The sequence below is a fragment of the Suncus etruscus genome, chromosome 1, assembly GCF_024139225.1.
Source record: "Suncus etruscus isolate mSunEtr1 chromosome 1, mSunEtr1.pri.cur, whole genome shotgun sequence".
NCBI lineage: Eukaryota > Metazoa > Chordata > Mammalia > Eulipotyphla > Soricidae > Suncus > Suncus etruscus.
Genome location: NC_064848.1, coordinates 155,893,382 through 155,911,342, shown reverse-complemented (window position 1 = coordinate 155,911,342; position 17,961 = coordinate 155,893,382). Strand labels below are relative to the sequence as shown.

Here is a 17,961-nt window from a genome sequence, read left to right as displayed (position 1 = left end):
GTATCTACAATTTCTGCTTTTAAATATTCGCTTTCTTAGCTGTTTTCAAGTTTGCCCCTTTTTTTGGGGGGGGGGGGGTGGTGGCAGGGACAGCCACACTCAGCGATGCTATTCCTGGTTCTGCATGCAGGAATTCCTCCTGTTGGGACTTGGGTTCATATGGGGTGCTGGGGATCAAACCCAGGTTGGTCCAGTGTAAGACAAGTATGATTAGTATGTTTTATTTTGGGGCCACACCAGCAGTGCTTAGGGATTACTCCTGGAAGAGCATGGGAAATCATATTAGTTAGCAGGAGATTGAACCCGAGTCTGCTGCATGCAAGGCAAATCTCCTATGTGCTGTACTATTGCTCTAGCCCTCATTTGCCTTCTTTCTTAATGAGCGATAATGAATTTTTGAAATATACTTAGTAATAACTGCTTTTATATGACTTATCTTAGAGTTTGTTTTTTAGAAATATAATTTGAAAAATATTTGAAAACCACTGACTAGAAGGAAAAGTAGACTCTCAGGTAGTCTTTTAGAAAAAAATTTCTTCGAAAAAATCTTTTGTAAGTTTGGAGCACTCATGTGTCTAATATTTGGAGGCCTTGAATATTCAAATTTTAGCACTTTTATTATATATTGGGGAAAGGATTTAACTTTCAGATTTAAGATAAAGTATGAGATCTTGCTTTAAAAAGGCAAATAGGAGCCGGAGAGATAGCATGGAGATAAGGCATTTGCCTTTCATGCAGAAGGTCATTGGTTCGAATCTCAGCATGCTATATGGTCCCCTGAGCCTGCCAGGAGCGATTTCTGAGTGTGGAGCCAGGAGTAACCCCTGAGCACTGCTGGGTGTGACCCAAAAAAACCTCCCCATAAAACAAAACAAAACAAAAAACCAAACAGGCAAATAAGGGATTTAAAAAGTAAGAGTTAAGTAGAAAGAATTTATTGATTGTAAAGCTTGTGTAATGGTAAACTGCCCAATAGGTTTTGATTCAGAGAATTCTGTGTAGAGGGTGGGATGTAGTCATGCCCAGTGGTCCTCAGGAGCAATTTATTCCCAGCTTGGTGCTTCGGGATTGCTCCTAGTAATGCTCAGGAGACCATATGTGGTATGGGGAATTGAACCTACATTTTCTGCATGCAAAGCATGTGCCAGCCTTGTTCATTTATCTTTCTAGCTTCATTCCATCTCTTGAGTTTGCACAAATTCTGTTTATTTTTATTTCTTGGCTGATAAAAAAATAAAAATTATTTATCTTTGTGTGTTTCAATGAAGCTAGACATCAGAAAAATTCTCTTGAGTATTTGAAAATTTTAATCCTTCATATGATTTATAATTGCTTTGGTGGGATGGGGGTGAATATTTGCAGATCGAATGGAAGACACTTTGGATCCAGATGAAGAAAGGCGAGTCCGCATAAGGAGGCAGGAGCAAGCTGTTCGTTCTGCCCGAATGCTCTATGTTCTTCAGCAGCAGGTGAGGAATTCCTGTTAAGAAGTTGACATGGATATTGCCTTTCCAGAAAATTCTGTCTCCTTTTGTCTCGGGAATAAAAGCACCTAAGTATCCTTTGTAAATTTTAATGGTTGTGAGGCTAAATGCTGAACATACGGGCAAGTGAGTCTTCATTTCATCATCTACCTGTATGTGTCATTTGTATGCTTTGTGTAAATGTCCAAAATTTTTCAAGTTTTTACTTGAGGATCATATTTACGCTTAAAATCATTGAGTTTTTGTCCAGAAATAATGTATTAACAGTGCAAATGTATTTTATTTTTATTGACATTTCAATTATTACTAAAACTTGAAAATAATGACATACAATTTTATAACCTCATGTTATATAATTTTTGCTTATTTACCTCTTTCACATTTCACTTAAAACTATTATTATTTAAGATATTTTAAACTATAGCAAAGTTTTTTTGGATATTGGTATTTATATTTTAGGGGATATGGTGCTTTTCAATACCACACTCACTTTTGTACCAAAGTGCCAATCTTTTTCTACTGCTTGTCCCTAGTCCCCTTCTTCTCTGTTTCTCCGCACTTCCTAATTTAGCAGGCTCAGTTTTGTTGACGAAATCTGAGGATTTGGTTTTCACTGGCTATTGTCTATATCCCTTTGTTTTGTTCTTTATACCGCATATGTTAGTAAAATCATTATGTATTTGTCCTCCTTGCTTAATTAGGTTGCCATGCATGAGGCCCTTTAGTTCCATTTAATTTGTGAAATGTAAGCTTTCATCTTTCATAGCTGAATAGTTTGCCATACTGTATTTATATCACTTACCCTCGTTTGTTTTTAGGTCTTTGAGTTGTTTTCAGATCTTGGCTCTTACACAAAATGCTGCAATGAATAAGTGCTAGCTTGTATCTAAAAAAAGAAAGACTACCTCTATCAAAATCCATTGTTAGGTTTTGTTTATATTGTTTATATTGGTTGTTGGTTTTAGTTTTTGATGCTTTATATTGACAGACTTTCCCAAATTTATATCTCATTCTGAATCTTTGTTCAATTTCTGGTCTTACATTTCACTACATTGTCAGCATCTTCAATCCTTTTGGTTTTTTGGAGCATATTCAGTGGTGCTCAGGTTATTCCTGGTACTGCACTCAGAAATTACTTCCCACAGCCTCAGGGGACCATAGAGGATGCTGGGGATTGAATCCAGGTCTGCTTTGTGCAAGACAAATGTCCTACTATGCTGTACTCCAGCTCCACTTGTATCATTTTTAGTGATTTTGTTGTTGTTGTTGTTGTTCTTGGAAAAGTTAAGTAGATCAGGTTCCCTGAAACCCTTGGTCCCATAGAGAAAAATAATCCTTTCAGTTCCTTATCAGTCATAAATTTAAAAAATAATGGAAGCTTAACAGTTAGAAATAATTTCATTTCCCTTTCTTTAAGCAGTAAAGAATGGATAATACTTAAAGGATTTTTTATTAACAGTAATTGAGGGGCCGGAGCATTAGCACACGCAGTATGGCATTTGCTGGCACGCAGATGACTCAGGACTCCTGAGTGCTGCCAGATGTAGCACAAAAAAAATCAAACAGTTGTTGATAAATAGGTATTTATTTTCTTTACATTGCAGATAGATTTCTTTGAACTGTTTAGTACCTTACTTATTGAAAAGCTTTCAACTTTCTAGTGACTGAAGTCACAGTATCTGAACCCAAAACTGAACTTTAAATTTAAAAGAAAATGTTTGTTAGGATTTGTTTTCTTTCTTTTTGTTTGTTTGTTTTGGGCCACACCTGGTGGCACTCAGGTTACTCCTGGCTCTGTGTTCAGAAATTGCTCCTGGCAAGCTTGGGGGACCATATAGGATGCCGGGATCCAACCCAGGTCAGCTGCATGCAAGGCTAGCATCCTACCTGCTGTTCTATCACTCTGACCCCAGGATTTGTTTTCTTTTTGGTTCTATTTTGATTTTTATAATATCTACTATTGTAAATAGAGATTATTCTAAAATATCAATGCATAGTCCTGTCCTCTGCTTGAAAAAAAAATCCACCAACTCTGTAATATAGAGGATGAAACTAAAATTCTTTAGTGTGGCACTCAGGACTTCATGATTTGGCTCCCAAGCCTTTTACCTCATCAGCACCATTTCACTTTGCATTTAAATTCCCATTAATTAGAGATCAAGGGATGGAAGGTGACCACTGTGTTGTGTTCATTGTCTTGAACCAGAGACCAGTTATTTTTAGTATGTGAATAAAGAGTCTTGTTCTCATTTTCAAGTGACTTTGAGTTAAGAAAGGCTATATTTGAACAAGACAAGATATATCTTTCTGTAAAAAAGATAAGCTCAAAGGTGTGAATCTCATTTTTCTCCCTTTAAAAAATAGGTTAAAGAAATCCAGAAAGAATTGGACAAGTTGAGTCCACATAAAACTAAACACACTAAAAAGGTATGATGCAACTGAATTACATTATTATTTCTTTATAAATTACATTTCTACTGTTTTGATAGTACTATGTGTGGATTCTTCACAGAATATTTTCAGCATATGTAGAAACCTATTAAAGAAGTTAGATATATTTTGAATTTGGGGTTAACTTCCAAGCAACAATTCTATTAATGCTGCAGCTTTGTCGATAAAAGAAACTAGGAAGGGAAAACTTTGTGATTAGATATTCTTCCATCTTAACAATTCCCTTTACCATGAAAATGTGTCTTGATAGGAATGGTTTTGTATAGAGGGAATATGGTGGGAGGAGGGCTTACTATAAGGAAATCCTGCATTTAACTTACATCTCATTTATTACCAGTCATGGGCAATGTCAAGGCTGGCAGCTGCCCATCGAGGAGCCATTCGGGCCTTACAGATGTTGGTTACTCAGTATACTGACCGAGGAGAGGACCCAGTTCCTGCTCGATGTAAGGAGCTGGGAAGTCTTATCCGCCAGCTTTCTCTCTGTTCTGCCAAGTTGGATGTTGATTCTTCTGTTCCTGATGTAGTTATAGAGATCCTGCAACAAATTGAGGTATGGAACTGACCAAACACTGACCAGTTTTTGTTAAAAGTGCATTGTTTCTAAGAAAAAGTAGTATTTCCTGTTGCCTCATTTTAATTAGATTGATTTATGGAGAATATGAGCAGATAAGACAAAGCTACAACCTAGTCAATTCAAGCATTTTAGAGGCCAGAAGTACTTAGATTTTATTTTGTATTTTCAATTCAATCTGTAATTGTATTTCATTTTAAGAATTGAAATTTGAACCTAGACTGTATAATGGGTCTTCAGGTCCATGAATTACACGGAATGTACAGATCCCTGACCAGGCTATTTAATAAAGAATTTATTAGTTAAAAAAAAAAAAAAAAAAAAGGAAAACAGTAAAGCATTCTCTAGATTAGTGCTTAGAACAAATTATTAAACTCAGTAGATGAATTGAAGAAAAAAATGGATGAGCTTTCCCACAGGTTAACAGCAGCTGAGGATAGAATTAGTTCACTGGAAGATGAGATGAATAACAACTACATACAGCAGAAGAGATTGGAAAAAAGCCTTAAAGCAAATGATCAAACAATGGAAAAATTACTCAAAGAATGGAAACAGATGAAAATAGAAGTTTATGATAAGCTCGGCAGAACAAATTATTAGTGCATAATCTAGATTTTTGAAAAGAAGGAAATAATAATGCTGAGGAAAAAAAAAACAATGCTGGAAAAAAAAGTGCTGTGATTTACAATTGGGTTACTGCTGTTTTACAGAATAAAAATCCAAAGGTCACTTGAGTTAACACAGCTACTTCTTTTGTGCTTTTGAAGTCAAATTTTTATATTTTGCCTCCAGTGCCAATGTTTCTGTCATACCAAATATATATACTTTTGTTTTTGTTTTTGGGTCACACCCGGTGATACTCGGGTTACTCCTGGCTATATGCTCAGAAATTGCTCCTGGCTTGGAGGACCATATAGGACACTGGGGGATTGAACCTCGGTCTGTTCTAGGTTAGCACGTGCAAGGCAAACGCCCTACCATCTTTGCCACCACTCTGGCCCCAACACCATATATTTTCAATCACAGATAAAAGGATGTTGTTAATGTGTCATTGTAGCTGGGACTTCAGGCCCCTTTACATTTGCAATATCCAATAAATGTGTTTGTGGTTACTCTATTATATTTGTGTATCTCTAATTTATTATTAGGACTATTATTGTCAGAAGCAGACTTATAGGGGCTGGAGAGAGAGCACAGCGGTAGGGCATTTGCCTTGCACGCAGTCGACCCAGGACGGGCAGCGATTCGAATCCTGGCATCCAGCATGGTCCCCCCAAGTCGGCAGGAGGGATTTCTGAGTTCTGAGCGCAGAGCCAAGAGTAACTCCTGAACACCACCGGGTATGACCCAAAACCAAAAAGAAAAAAAAAAAAAAAGCAGACTTGTAAATGAAACTTAATTATAAGAAACATTTACTTACTGAAATAATTTCATTTTAAAGAAACACATGTTTATGTCCCTTGCTTTTGAAAAAAAAATTTGTCAATACAAAAAACTGGTTCTTTCCTACTGATAATATTTAAGAGTTTATTTTCTTAATTAAGGCTTAATTGGATGAAATCTCCCTATGTTCAGTTGTCTTTAATTTGTATTGAACAGATGGAGATTAGACTTTCACAGTTTAGTGATAAATAAATAGAGGATATAACACAGGGGTCGGAGTCATAGTACAATGGGTAGGGCTTTTACTTTGCATGCAGCTGACCCAGATTTGATCCCCAGCATCCCAAATGGTTGGTCCCCTGAGCTTTTCAGAGTAATTACCTAGCACAGAGCCAAGAGCACCACTGGATGTGGCCCATAAACCAAAAGGGGGTGCACATTTTCTATCATTGAGTGACCAAAGTCACTGGACCACCTAGATTTTCCTTATATTAAATATATCATATTTAATGTTACAAAATACCTAACCCACTTACGATACTTCATAAGTTGTCCTGGGGAGATAGCTGAAAGGGATAGAGTGCATTTTTGCATTCAGAAGCCCTGGGTTTGGTTCCCATCACCAGCTGTCCCTTTAGGATTATTATGTATAACTTGGAGGTCCTCCAATCCAATTGGTACTAGCTTCGGTTCTGATGGTTTCTGAGCATAACTGGGTTCAAGCACCATTACATTGCCAGGTACAAGGACTGAACTATCCTGTCTGCAGAGCCAAGCTAAATAAATAATCACTGTGAATGGCTCAGGTCCTTGAGAGCATTGCTTGGGAGATCCAAAAGTAAATAAATTAGTTTATAAGATTTTCATTGAGAATTAAAATGTCTTGGGGTTAGAGTGATAGTTCAGTAAGTTCTTTGCTTTTCCGTGGCCAAATAGAATTTGACCTTCACCCTTCTGGTTCCTCAAGCATTAACAGGAATGTCTCCTGAGCTCGAAACTAATCCTGAGCCCTGCTGGGTGTGGACCAGTTTCCCCCTCAAAAGAACTAAAATGTCTTAAGATAGGGGCCAGAGCGATAGTACAGTGTAGGTACGACACTTGTGTTGCATGTGACTGACCTAGGTTCAATGCACTCTTCTGGTCCCCCAAGCATTACCAGGAGTAATTACTGAGTGCAGTTCCAGGAATAATCCCCAAGCATTTGCCTGGTGTAGCCCAAAATAAAAAAACCAAAGTCAAAAAGAGTCTTAAAATAAAAAACCAGTCAAAAAGAGTCTTAAAATATAAATAGGATTATATTCTGAAAACTAGTTTCTAAAATGACTGTTCTTAGTTTTGGCTATCCTAAAATAAACTAGGCTGTAGCCCAGGACTCTTATAAAAATCAAGATTTCTTAGTACAGAGGCCTAATTTTGACAACAGAGACTGAGCAGAACCTTTGGAACCATAGTTTCCTAGACTTCGGCTTAGGGAACGAGCAAAAAAATTGGAGCACATGCTACAGAAAACTGAACACACCAACAATGATGGAACAGAACCTCTAGAATCGTAAGGACTCTATCCTAGGCCTTGTCCTAAGACCTGCGCAAATACCAAGATTGCTAGCTACTACAGTGACCTGATTTTCTCATCCTCAACCAAGAGGAAAGTTTCCTGACACCACAAAAACAAAAAAAACAAAAAAAAAACAAAAAAACCCCTGGGATATGGCAATGAGTATGTATGGAGCCAGTGGTTTTTTTCCCATGACAATATGCTTCAAGAGTGGAGAAACCCTGAATTTCTTAGGCCATGGGAATTTCCTTCCTTCCCCAATACTTATTGTGCCAATGCAAAAAATAGTGGGGAGAACACCAAACCCTGCCACTCCGGCATTCCTTTTTCTTGTTTTGTTTTGTTCTGTTTATTTTTTGTTTTTTGTGGTTTTTTTTTTTGGGGGGGGGGGGGTTTGGGCCACACCCAGTAATGCTCAGGGGTTACTCCTGGCTATGCGCTCACAAGTCCCTCCTGGCTTGGGGGACCATATGGGAAGCCGGGGGATCGAACTGCAGTCTGTCTTAGGCTAGCTCTGGCAAGGCAGACACCTTACCTCTAGCGCCACCACACAGGCCTCTGTTTGTTTTTTATATTATTTTCCTTCTCCTTTTTCTTTAACTTTTTTCCTTCTCTTTCACTCTTGTGGATATTATTTGGTGATTTTTTTTTTTAAGTAGTTGATAACAAATTTTTCTTCTCTTTTCTTTAACCTTTTTATCTCCAACAGAATAGCATAACTTGAATCATTCAGCCTCATAAATTGAGGGGGGGAAATGATGATACCAGGACCAGTCATATGAGCATGTAGTGCAAATAAAAAATGAGCAGACTGGAACACCAAACCCTAAGTCAATGACAGAATAGATACCCAATCTACAACTGTAAAGTGGAGACCAGTTACACTAGTATTCTGGGAGGTAAAAGAGGGAGATATGAGAGACATGCTGGGAACAGGAAGGGAGGGAGGACAACATTGGTGGTGGGAATGCCCTTCATTCATTGTCACTATGTACCGTAAATAATTCTGTGTAATGCACTTCAGTCACAATAAAAAAAAAATAGGGGTCACTCTTGAATTGGTTGGGGGTCATCCATACCCATCAGTGGCTTAGCAGATTGAATTTATAACCTTGTTGAGTTGGGCCTGTGCTATCTTTTTTTTGTTTTTGTTTTTGTTTTTTGGGTCACATCTGGCAGTGCTCAGGGGTTACTCCTGGCTCTATGCTCAGAAATCACACCTGGCAGGCTCAGGGGACCATATGGGATGCCGGTTTTCAAATCACTGACCTTCTGCATGCAAGTCAAACGCCTTACCTCCATGCTATATCTCTGGCCCCGGCCTGTGCTATCTTAAGCTATTTCCCACTTCAAAAATATAGTGTTAAATTAACATTTGATTAATTGGCCATTTATAAATAAGTATTTAATAAATTTTCTGAAGCCCTATTTCAGTTTTGTGATTATAAGTCCAATGTGAGATAAGCTAAGAGAATAATTGACTGTTTCACAACAGGCTTTGGAATCCCTCCTGGAAAAGAAATTTTCACCAAAAAGGGGGAAGAAATGTTTCGGTGAAATTCAAAGCAGATTTTCTGATGGTAGCCACAGAGCCTTAGATAAAGGGCAGAGTGTATCTGCAAAGAGCCAAAGGAGACCCTTCATAGCAAAGGAAATCCTTCCACAGGAAACAAAGCCCCCTTCCGTGGCAAAGTCACTTCTTGCTGGTATGTTTCTGAAACTGTTTACTATAAGGTTATTTTTATTCTTTGAAATTTTTGGACTGGAACCATTGCTTCACTGAGGAGGTCATAATTTAGAACTCAGCAGTACATTGCTATTAACTAAGATAAGTAAATATAGCAGTGTGTCTTCTTTAGGCTGGAGTATTTTCTTCTGTATTGGTGGAGAAAGTAAAATTCTTTTTTCCTTCATCGATGTGTTTGAGCTACCCAAAGTAAATTCTGTTGAGCTGGAGGTTAAACCCCTACTATTTTTGTTCTTGTTTTAATGATAGTCTCGTATCATGAAGTTCATATTTTACAATTGACAGCATATAAACTATTTTATGATGTTTTAGATTTGAGGAAATAGTAGGAATAAGAAAACTTGTTAGTTGATTCTTTCGCATGTTTTCACACAGATAAGATCACATACAATCAAGGAAGTTTTTTTTATACCACTCAGACTACATCCTCTCCCTCTATCCCTTCCAGAAGAAAGAGAGAAGATCATCGATGGCCAAAGGCAGTCGCAGAAGCGACACTTAGAGCCGACTTCACACTCAGGAGAGGACGCTCTGGCTCCTCCTCATGGCATCGGGTGCTCTACACGATCAGAGAAACTTCTCTAGTCACATACTATAGAAATGATCCCTGAAAGTATAGTCTTCAAGGAAGTTTTATCTTGCAATTTTTACACCTTTATTTTTTTTCTGTATGAAGTGGTTTAATTTAGTGTTGCTTAATAGTTAAAATAATGAACAATTTAAATTTAATAGGGAAGTATTTTCATATATGAGTTTTTTCTTATGTGTAATATAGTTTTTTGTTTGTTGTTTTGTTCCATTTTATTTTAGGCACCATGGTTTACAGTACTATAACTGTTTAGCACCAGATCTATCAGAGCATCTGCTTCCTTTCACCATTGTCTCAATGCCTTCTTCCCATCCCCTCTCCCCTTCTGTTTTCTATTTCTGTTGCCTTTAGGCATATGTTGTTCCCCTACTGTCTCTTTTTATCTCACATAAGAAAGATTCTGTGCTTGTCCCTCCTCCCTTTCTGACTAACTTTACTTAATACATACTCTCCAAATCCATCCATGTAAATTGCATAATTACATCTTTTGGGGAGGTGTGTGGGTTTTGAGCCATACTTGAGGATGCTCAGGCTTTATTTTTGGCTTTGTACTCAGGAATTATGCCTGGTTGTGGTGCTTGGGAGACCGTATGGGATGCCAGGAATTAAACTCTACTCAATTGTATGCAAGACAAGTGCTCTACTTGTTATACTATTGGTCTGGACCTAATTTTATATTATTCCTGAATAGTATACTACGTGTGTGTGAATACAGCTTCAGTGAACAAAGGAACAAAGGAATGCAATGTTTTTTCTTAATAGTGTTTGGGCCCTTGGGGTAGATGCTATGTTCAGTTCTTAAGGATGAACATTTGGGTTGTTTTCAGTATTTTGCTTTTATAGTGATGCAGGGATAGCGCTGCTGGTACTTCTCATGTTTATTGGGTTTTACAGTGTGGATGTATCTCCAATCTTACAAGAGCAATTAAATTTCTGCCCTAAGTGGGATCACTTAGGTTGGGATTACTCCCAATGTAGTCTCTTGTGAGAGTATTTATTTTTCTAAATACTTGTTTTTGGTAGCCACATTCAGATCACCTCTGTCCATTGTGATGGTTGTAAAGTGATACTTAATTGCTGTTTGATTTTATGTTGTAAGATGCTATAGATTAAAACCAGAACCTTACAGGCAAAGCCAATGCTCTCTCATGCCCCCAGACTTTGTTGATTTTATTTGAATTGTTCTGGTTATTTGGTGATCATATATTCATGTTTGTATTGACAGTTTAGATTTTCTCTGTAAATTGCAAATTTCTATCCTTTTTTTTTTTTTTTTGGTTTTTGGGCCACACCCGGCGGTGCTCAGGGGTTACTCCTGGCTGTCTGCTCAGAAATAGCTCCTGGCAGGCACGGGGGACCATATGGGACACCGGGATTCGAACCAACCACCTTTGGTCCTGGATTGGCGCTTGCAAGGCAAATGCCGCTGTGCTATCTCTCTGGGCCCGCAAAGTTCTATCCTTTACATATTTCTGTATTAGTTTATTTTTCTTACTGATTTCTAGATAATTCTTATTCTGGATATTAGTCCTAAGATTATACACCAATGATAACTTATAAATTCTGGCTTGTCTGTTTAACTTTATGTCTTGTTATGAAACTTATTTGTAGATTAATTAAATTTAAACTTTTTTTTTTCTTTTTTTGGTTTTTGGGTCATACCCGGCAGTGCTCAGGGGTTCAACCTGGCTCCATGCTTAGAAATCTCTCCTGGCAGGCTCGGGGGACCATATGGGATGCTGGGATTTGGACCACCGTCCTTCTGCATGGAAGGCAGACACCTTAACTCCAGGCTATCTCTTCGGCCCCTAAACTATTTTTTTGCCTTTGGGTTTTCAATGTGTATCAAATTTAAGTTTATGAAGTGTGAGACAAAGATCTAGTTTAACTGTTTTTATTTATTCTTGGGTCATACCCAGTAGTCTCAGGGATCACTTCTGGCAATGCTTGTGGGACTGTATGCAATGCCAGAGATTAAACCAGGGATAGCCACATGCAAGCCAAGTGCCTTTCATTCATGAAAACTACTTAGAGCTTCTTTCGTTTATTTATATTGTGGTGGGGGGATTAAAACAAGTATCAAGGCAGGCGTGCTTCTACTGATCAATAATATCTACCCTTCTTGGTGTCTTTTAGAAAGCATGCCAAATGTCTTAGTATTTTTGTTGCCATTGTTAATGAGATATTTTTCTTTTGTATTTTTGTTTGTTTGGTTTTTTTTGTTGTTGTTGTTGTTTTTGGGTCACACCTGGCAGCGCTCAGGGTTATTCCTAGCTCTATGCTCAGAAATTGCCCCTGGCAGGCATAGGGGGGCCATATGGGATACTGGGATTTGAACCACTGTCCTTCTATCTCTCCGGCCCCTTCTTTTATATTTTTATATCAGCTATTTTGACACTTGAGAATGAGTCCGTTCATATGTTTTTTACTTTTATCCATAAATTTGCTAAATTCTCTGTAGAGTCTCTTGAATTTCCTACAAAGAAAACATTGCCAAATAGTGAATTTCTTTTCCCGCTGCATCTTGAATGTCAGGGAGTTCAGACTTTATTCTGTATTAAGTTAGGAGTCTTGAAGAGTCTGAAAATGACGTTTAAATATTTTCATTTTAACAAAAAATTGGTTGTCTTAATTGAAGAATGGGTTACTAAGTAAATATAGTTGTAGTCACGAATACTATACTGAACAGACCTTGAGTGGTATCAAAAGGTAGCAAAGACACAAAATATGCCTTAATATTAGGATCAGAGAATAAGTACAGAGCTGGAGAGATCATACAGAGATTAAAGTGTTTGCTTTGCACATGGCTGGTTTGATCCCCAGCACTACATTTGGTCCTCGTAGTGCTGACAGGAATGATCTCTGAACACAGAACTGAAAATAAGTCCTGAGTACAACCAGGTACAATCAGGCCCACCTCCCAAATAGTAACAAGTGTAAAAGATAACTTACTCTTTGTATCAAAGAGGGCGGCTGAGTGAAGGAAAGTAGGCGGGATGAGATTCAAGGAATCACTCATGACACGTTTCTGTTTGTAGAATTGATATCCTAGTCATAGGATGATGAGCAACTTGACATAAAACATCCCATTTTCTGCAGTTATGAGAGGTTTGTAGCTTAACTCATAAACAAGTCACTAACTTGACATAAGTAGCATTATTTTGTTCTTCTGAAATGTCCTTGTAGGTAATTGTCGACCTGATGCAGAGATTCCAGTAATAAAGAGTTTGGAGAATGAGCTTGGTATATTAGATGCCGATTTTCCCCTGGAAGAAACTCCATCTGTTTTAGACCAAAATGCAAACTTAAAAGAAGAGGCATCAGCCATGGTAAAAACAGTGAAAAAGAAATCAGTGACTAATGTGCCATTTAAGAAAAAAGATAATTTGCTGCCTGCAAGACAACAGCAAGTATGAAAATCTTTTCTTCCTTTTGAACATTTTTTATCTGTCCTTGTATAGGATCACATAGTCTAGTAAGTGGTGGAGCTAGATTTTTGACTTTTTAAGCAGCTGAATTGCCTGAGTCTTTAAACTCAGCTGTCTAAAATATGCTAACTTAGCTTAGCTCCATTTTTATAAATTTTAAATAAAAATTAACTTTTTATTTGAGGCTCTGGCTTAATGATAGAGTGCTTGTGTAAAGCTCTGGGTATAATCCTTAGCACCTATCCAATACTAGCTCCAGGACACTTCCTATCATGACCCCAAAATGGCAATTGTTTGTTTCTAGGATAGAAAGTTCTCTTTTAACTTGGTTTGGTAATCCTAATTTATTTGATGAAAAGTTCCCAATTAGGGTGGTCTTTTGAAATTTCTAGGTTTTTTCAAAATCTTTAGAAGTGTGAAATTGAAGGGAATTAATTAGACTTGCTTCCTGGGGGTTGGGGGAGGAAGAGTTTAGCTCCTGTTAAGGATAAATATTGACAAATAATCACTTGTTATTAAAAATCATCCTAGGGTAAGTACTTGCTCTTTTTTATTATTAAAAACTGAAATATATAGAGTTAAAAAGTTGATAGTTGGGGCCAGAGCGGTATCGCAAGTGGTAGGACTTTTTTTTTTGGTTTTGGACACACACACACACGGACACATACACACACTGGTGCTCAGGTATTACTCTTGGTTTTGGATACACACACACACACACACACTGGTGGTGTTCAGGTATTACTCTTGGTTTTGGGGACACACACACACACACTGGTGCTCAGGTATTACTCTTGGTTTTGCACACACACACACACACACACAGGTATTACTCTTGGTTTTGCACACACACACACACACTGGTGCTCAGGTATTACTCTTGGTTTTGCACACACACACACACACACACACACACACATATTACTCTTGGTTTTTCACTTAGGAATCACTCTTGGTAAGTACAGAAGACCATATGGAATGCCCAGGTCAGCAGTATGCAAGACAAAGACGGTACTTGCTATACCATCACTTTGCACTCCCTCTCTTTTGTTTTGGGGCCACTCTCAGCAGTTACTCCTGGTTTTGCACTCAGAAACCTTTTCTGGCAGGCTCAGGGGACCATATGGAATGCCAGGGATCAAATCCAGGTCATCCACAAGTAAGGCAAACACCCTACCACTGTGCTATCACTTTGGACTCAGAATCTGTTTCTTTAATATTCACTGGATTTTAAAATGTGTATTGCAGGGAGTCCACAAAGCTGAAAAATGTAGACCAATCCAAGTTCACAGCAAAAGCAGGTTGCACCAGACAACAGTCTCTTCCAGATTAAAAATGAACCAACAGCCTATGAAAGAACATAGGGCTCCTTGGATACCTCCAAATCCTACATCTCCACCAACATCTCCTAAATGGTAGGTAAAAATTCAAGTGACTGTTTGGGTATGAGGTTTTATTTTTCCTCCACAAATCAAAAATGAGCTATTGCTTAGGACTAAAAAATTTCAGTTGCCATTAAGAAGAAAATCTTGGACTGAAGTGATAGTACAGTGGATAGGCACTTCTTTGGATGCAGCTGACCCAGGTTTAAGTCCCAGTATCCCATGTGATACCCTGAGCCTGCCAGGAGTGACCCCTGAATGCAGGGTCATGATTAAGCCCTGAACACTGCTGGGTGTGCCCTTCCCCCAAAAAAACAAGAATAGAAAAGAAAAAGAGGGGCCGGAGAAATAGCATGGAGGTAAGACGTTTGCCTTGCATGCAGAAGGATGGTGGTTTGAATCCCGGCATCCCATATGGTACCCCAAGCCTGTCAGGTGTAACCCCTGAGTGCTGCTGGGTGTGATCCAAAATCCAAAAAGAAAAAGAAAATCTTATTTAGGGACTGGTGAAATGGTAGAGTATGTAAGGCATTTGCCTTGCATGCAGCCAACCCAAGTTCAATCCCCAACATCCTATATGGTCCCTGAGCCTGCCAAGAATGATTCCTGAGTGCAAAACCAGGAGTAAACCCCTGCACATTGCTAGATGTCACTCCCCACCCCCCAAAAAGAGAGAATCTTGTTTGGGTGAATCTTTGGAAGTATGTTAGTTCTAACTATACTAGTACTCTAGGGACATGAGAATTGTGAACTTTCTTCCCCCAATAGATTCTAGATGTTTGAAGCTAATAATTTTGCCTTTCATTTATCTGAATGTTAATGCTTAGTATGTTGCCTGGCATTTTCTGAACCTCAGTATAAGCATTTAGAAAATCTTTGTTGAATAGATTTTTAAAAAGAATTCTAGTGCTAAGTGGTAAAGCACTTGCCTTAGCAAGTGTGGCCCTGAGTTTGATCCCTGGCACCACCAGCACCCCACAATAAATTAAGATCATTATAAAATTAATATGATATTAGTCCCTTAGACACTGCTGTGCCAGTAAGGCCAATTAGATTAATGCTGACATACTGCTTCATTTCTAGCAAATGCAAAAGAGTCACCACTCTACAGTGTTGCTTCAGGAGTAGCAAGAAATAGATGGAAATAGTATTTGGGGAAAAGGTAAATGGGTGCTTGTTTATCAAGAAGCAAGTAGTTTTTGTTTGTGGTTTTTTTGGTTTGGTTTTGATTTTATAATGTGCTTGCAGTGGGTAGTTATATTAGTCTTCTGAATTTTGTGCTTTTATATGTGTTAAGTGAATTAAAGTGAGTTAAATTAATTTAAATTTTAATTATTTTAGATTAATTTATTTTAAGGTTAAATTAAAATACATAAAAAATTTTAAATAGTTGAAGTCAGTATTCCAAATCACATATTCTGGACTATTTTCTGGAGTGTATGACCATGCAAATGGGAGTACACAGGGTTCTAGGTTTACAGTGCTGAATTATTTCTATTTATAGAGTTATTGTATAATGTGGGATAGATACATAATTAGTGGTTTAGATTCATAGTATAATAAAGTTATGTTAAAACTTATCCATTTTCTAGAATTTATTATTTTAATTTAAAATTGGATTTACTTTGAAACAAAGGAGAACCACCATATTTTTGTACCATAAGATGTACTTTATTCCCCCCCAAATATGGGGAAAATGTCTTTGCTTTTTATGCTGCAAATGCCGCCTGGAGCTGAAGCCTGAGTGCAGGGGAGGAGAGCACATACTAACTACTTGATATCTGTAGTGTTATGCCCCCTTTATTGCACAGACATACCACATAGTACGAGCAATCAGGTTAACACACTTTTACATCACATAGAGAGCTTTCATTTAAGACTATTTGATCGCTACTGCGACTTTTATATTAATGAAAAGGTATTTCAAAAATTTTTTTATTATTTTCTGATGTAAAAAAATTAGGTAAATGTGTTTAACCAACTATGGTACCTGCATATTTTAAATGTACTTCAGCCTCGAAGGCTGGTTGTTCCCAGCTGCCATCTCCTGACGGCATCTCGAATTGGCACCATTTGCTTTAGCACATTGTTTTTCTTGTTTTCCTCCTCTAAAACCTATGTGCGTCTTATGGTCAGGTGCGTCTTATAGTGTGAAAAATATGGCAATTTCTTTTAAATAGCCTTACTAGCCTTACTGTAGATGATTCCTTTTTTGTACATTTAGCTTCTTGTTTATGGTCCATGCTGTAGGTCAGTGATTATCCATCTTTTTTCAGACGATGGGTCCTTTCTGACCTTGCATTCTTGATTACAAAAGTCTCTCTCTCTCTCTCTCTCTCTCTCTCTCTCTCTCTCTCTCTCTCTCTCTCTCTCTCTCTCTCTCTCTCTCTCTCTCTCTCTCTCTCTCTCTCTCTCTCTCTCTCTCTCTCTCTCTCTCTCTCTCTCTCTCTCCCCCCTTTAGTGTTACTTCAATAAAGACAAAATCTACTTCTAGAGAAGCAACAAAAGAACAATCTCTCCAACAAGAAGAGGTTCCAGATGAAAGTCGGTACAGAGATTCTATTGGCCATGAAGCAGCTAGGTTTGTGCTTGTATTTTTTCTACTCTTTGAAAATTATAGGATTCCTTTTATATGGATTCTGGGGTTTGTTTTGTTTTGGGGGTCCATACCTGGTGGTGCTCAAGGATCACTTCTGGTAGGATTCAGGGTGCTGTGGATAAAACCCTGTTTGTCCATATGCAAGGCAAGCACCCTGTCCACCATGCTATCACTCTAACCCCCTTTACATAGGCTCTAAAGTGAATTTTCTTCTTAGTCTATGTATAAAGTTAGTAACTTCAACTATAAAACACTAATTTTTTTCTATGTATATTAATTGCTGGTCTCTTTCTTGGAACTCAAGTGTTTGGGGTTCACTCCTGACTTTGGGGGACAGTGCAGTGTCTGGGCTTTAACTAGGAACCCTTTATGCAAAGCATGCTTCTAGCCTTTGGACCTGTCTCTTTAGATTTGATTGCTTATTTCTTGTATGGCCCAGTTGTGAGCTCTGTAGAGACAGAATCTGGGTTACTGGTTATTTATGTCAGTAGGAAGGATAGGACTTTTTTTAAATTAAATATCTTTATCTAAAACCTTGATTACAAATATGATTGTAATCATATAAAGAACACCCACCTTCACCAGTGCAACATTCCCATCACCAATGTCCCAAATCTCCCTCCTCCCTATCTGTATTTGAGACAGGCTTTCTACTTCCCTCATTCATTCACATTGTTATGTTTATTGTCAGTATAGTTATTTCTCTAACTGCACTCACTACTCTTTGTGGTGAGCTTCATATTGTGAGCTGGACCTTCCAGCCCTCATC

General features: G+C 38.0%; 1 protein-coding gene and 1 non-coding gene across 2 annotated transcripts in view; one reads left to right on the top strand and one right to left on the bottom strand.

Annotated features, from left to right (window-relative positions):
* Positions 1-17,961, top strand: part of KIAA0753 (KIAA0753 ortholog) — a 64,085-nt gene that overhangs the window by 6,270 nt on the left and 39,854 nt on the right. The window contains exons 4-10 of the mRNA XM_049786964.1: positions 1,363-1,469; positions 3,849-3,911; positions 4,273-4,488; positions 8,943-9,153; positions 12,970-13,164; positions 14,461-14,626; positions 17,055-17,174. Coding sequence (XP_049642921.1) covers positions 1,363-1,469; positions 3,849-3,911; positions 4,273-4,488; positions 8,943-9,153; positions 12,970-13,164; positions 14,461-14,626; positions 17,055-17,174 — 1,078 coding nt within the window. The remainder of the gene's footprint in view (positions 1-1,362; positions 1,470-3,848; positions 3,912-4,272; positions 4,489-8,942; positions 9,154-12,969; positions 13,165-14,460; positions 14,627-17,054; positions 17,175-17,961) is intronic.
* Positions 9,605-9,817, bottom strand: LOC125995060 (small nucleolar RNA U3). The gene has a single exon (XR_007490709.1). It is a non-coding gene; the product is annotated as a small nucleolar RNA U3 (small nucleolar RNA).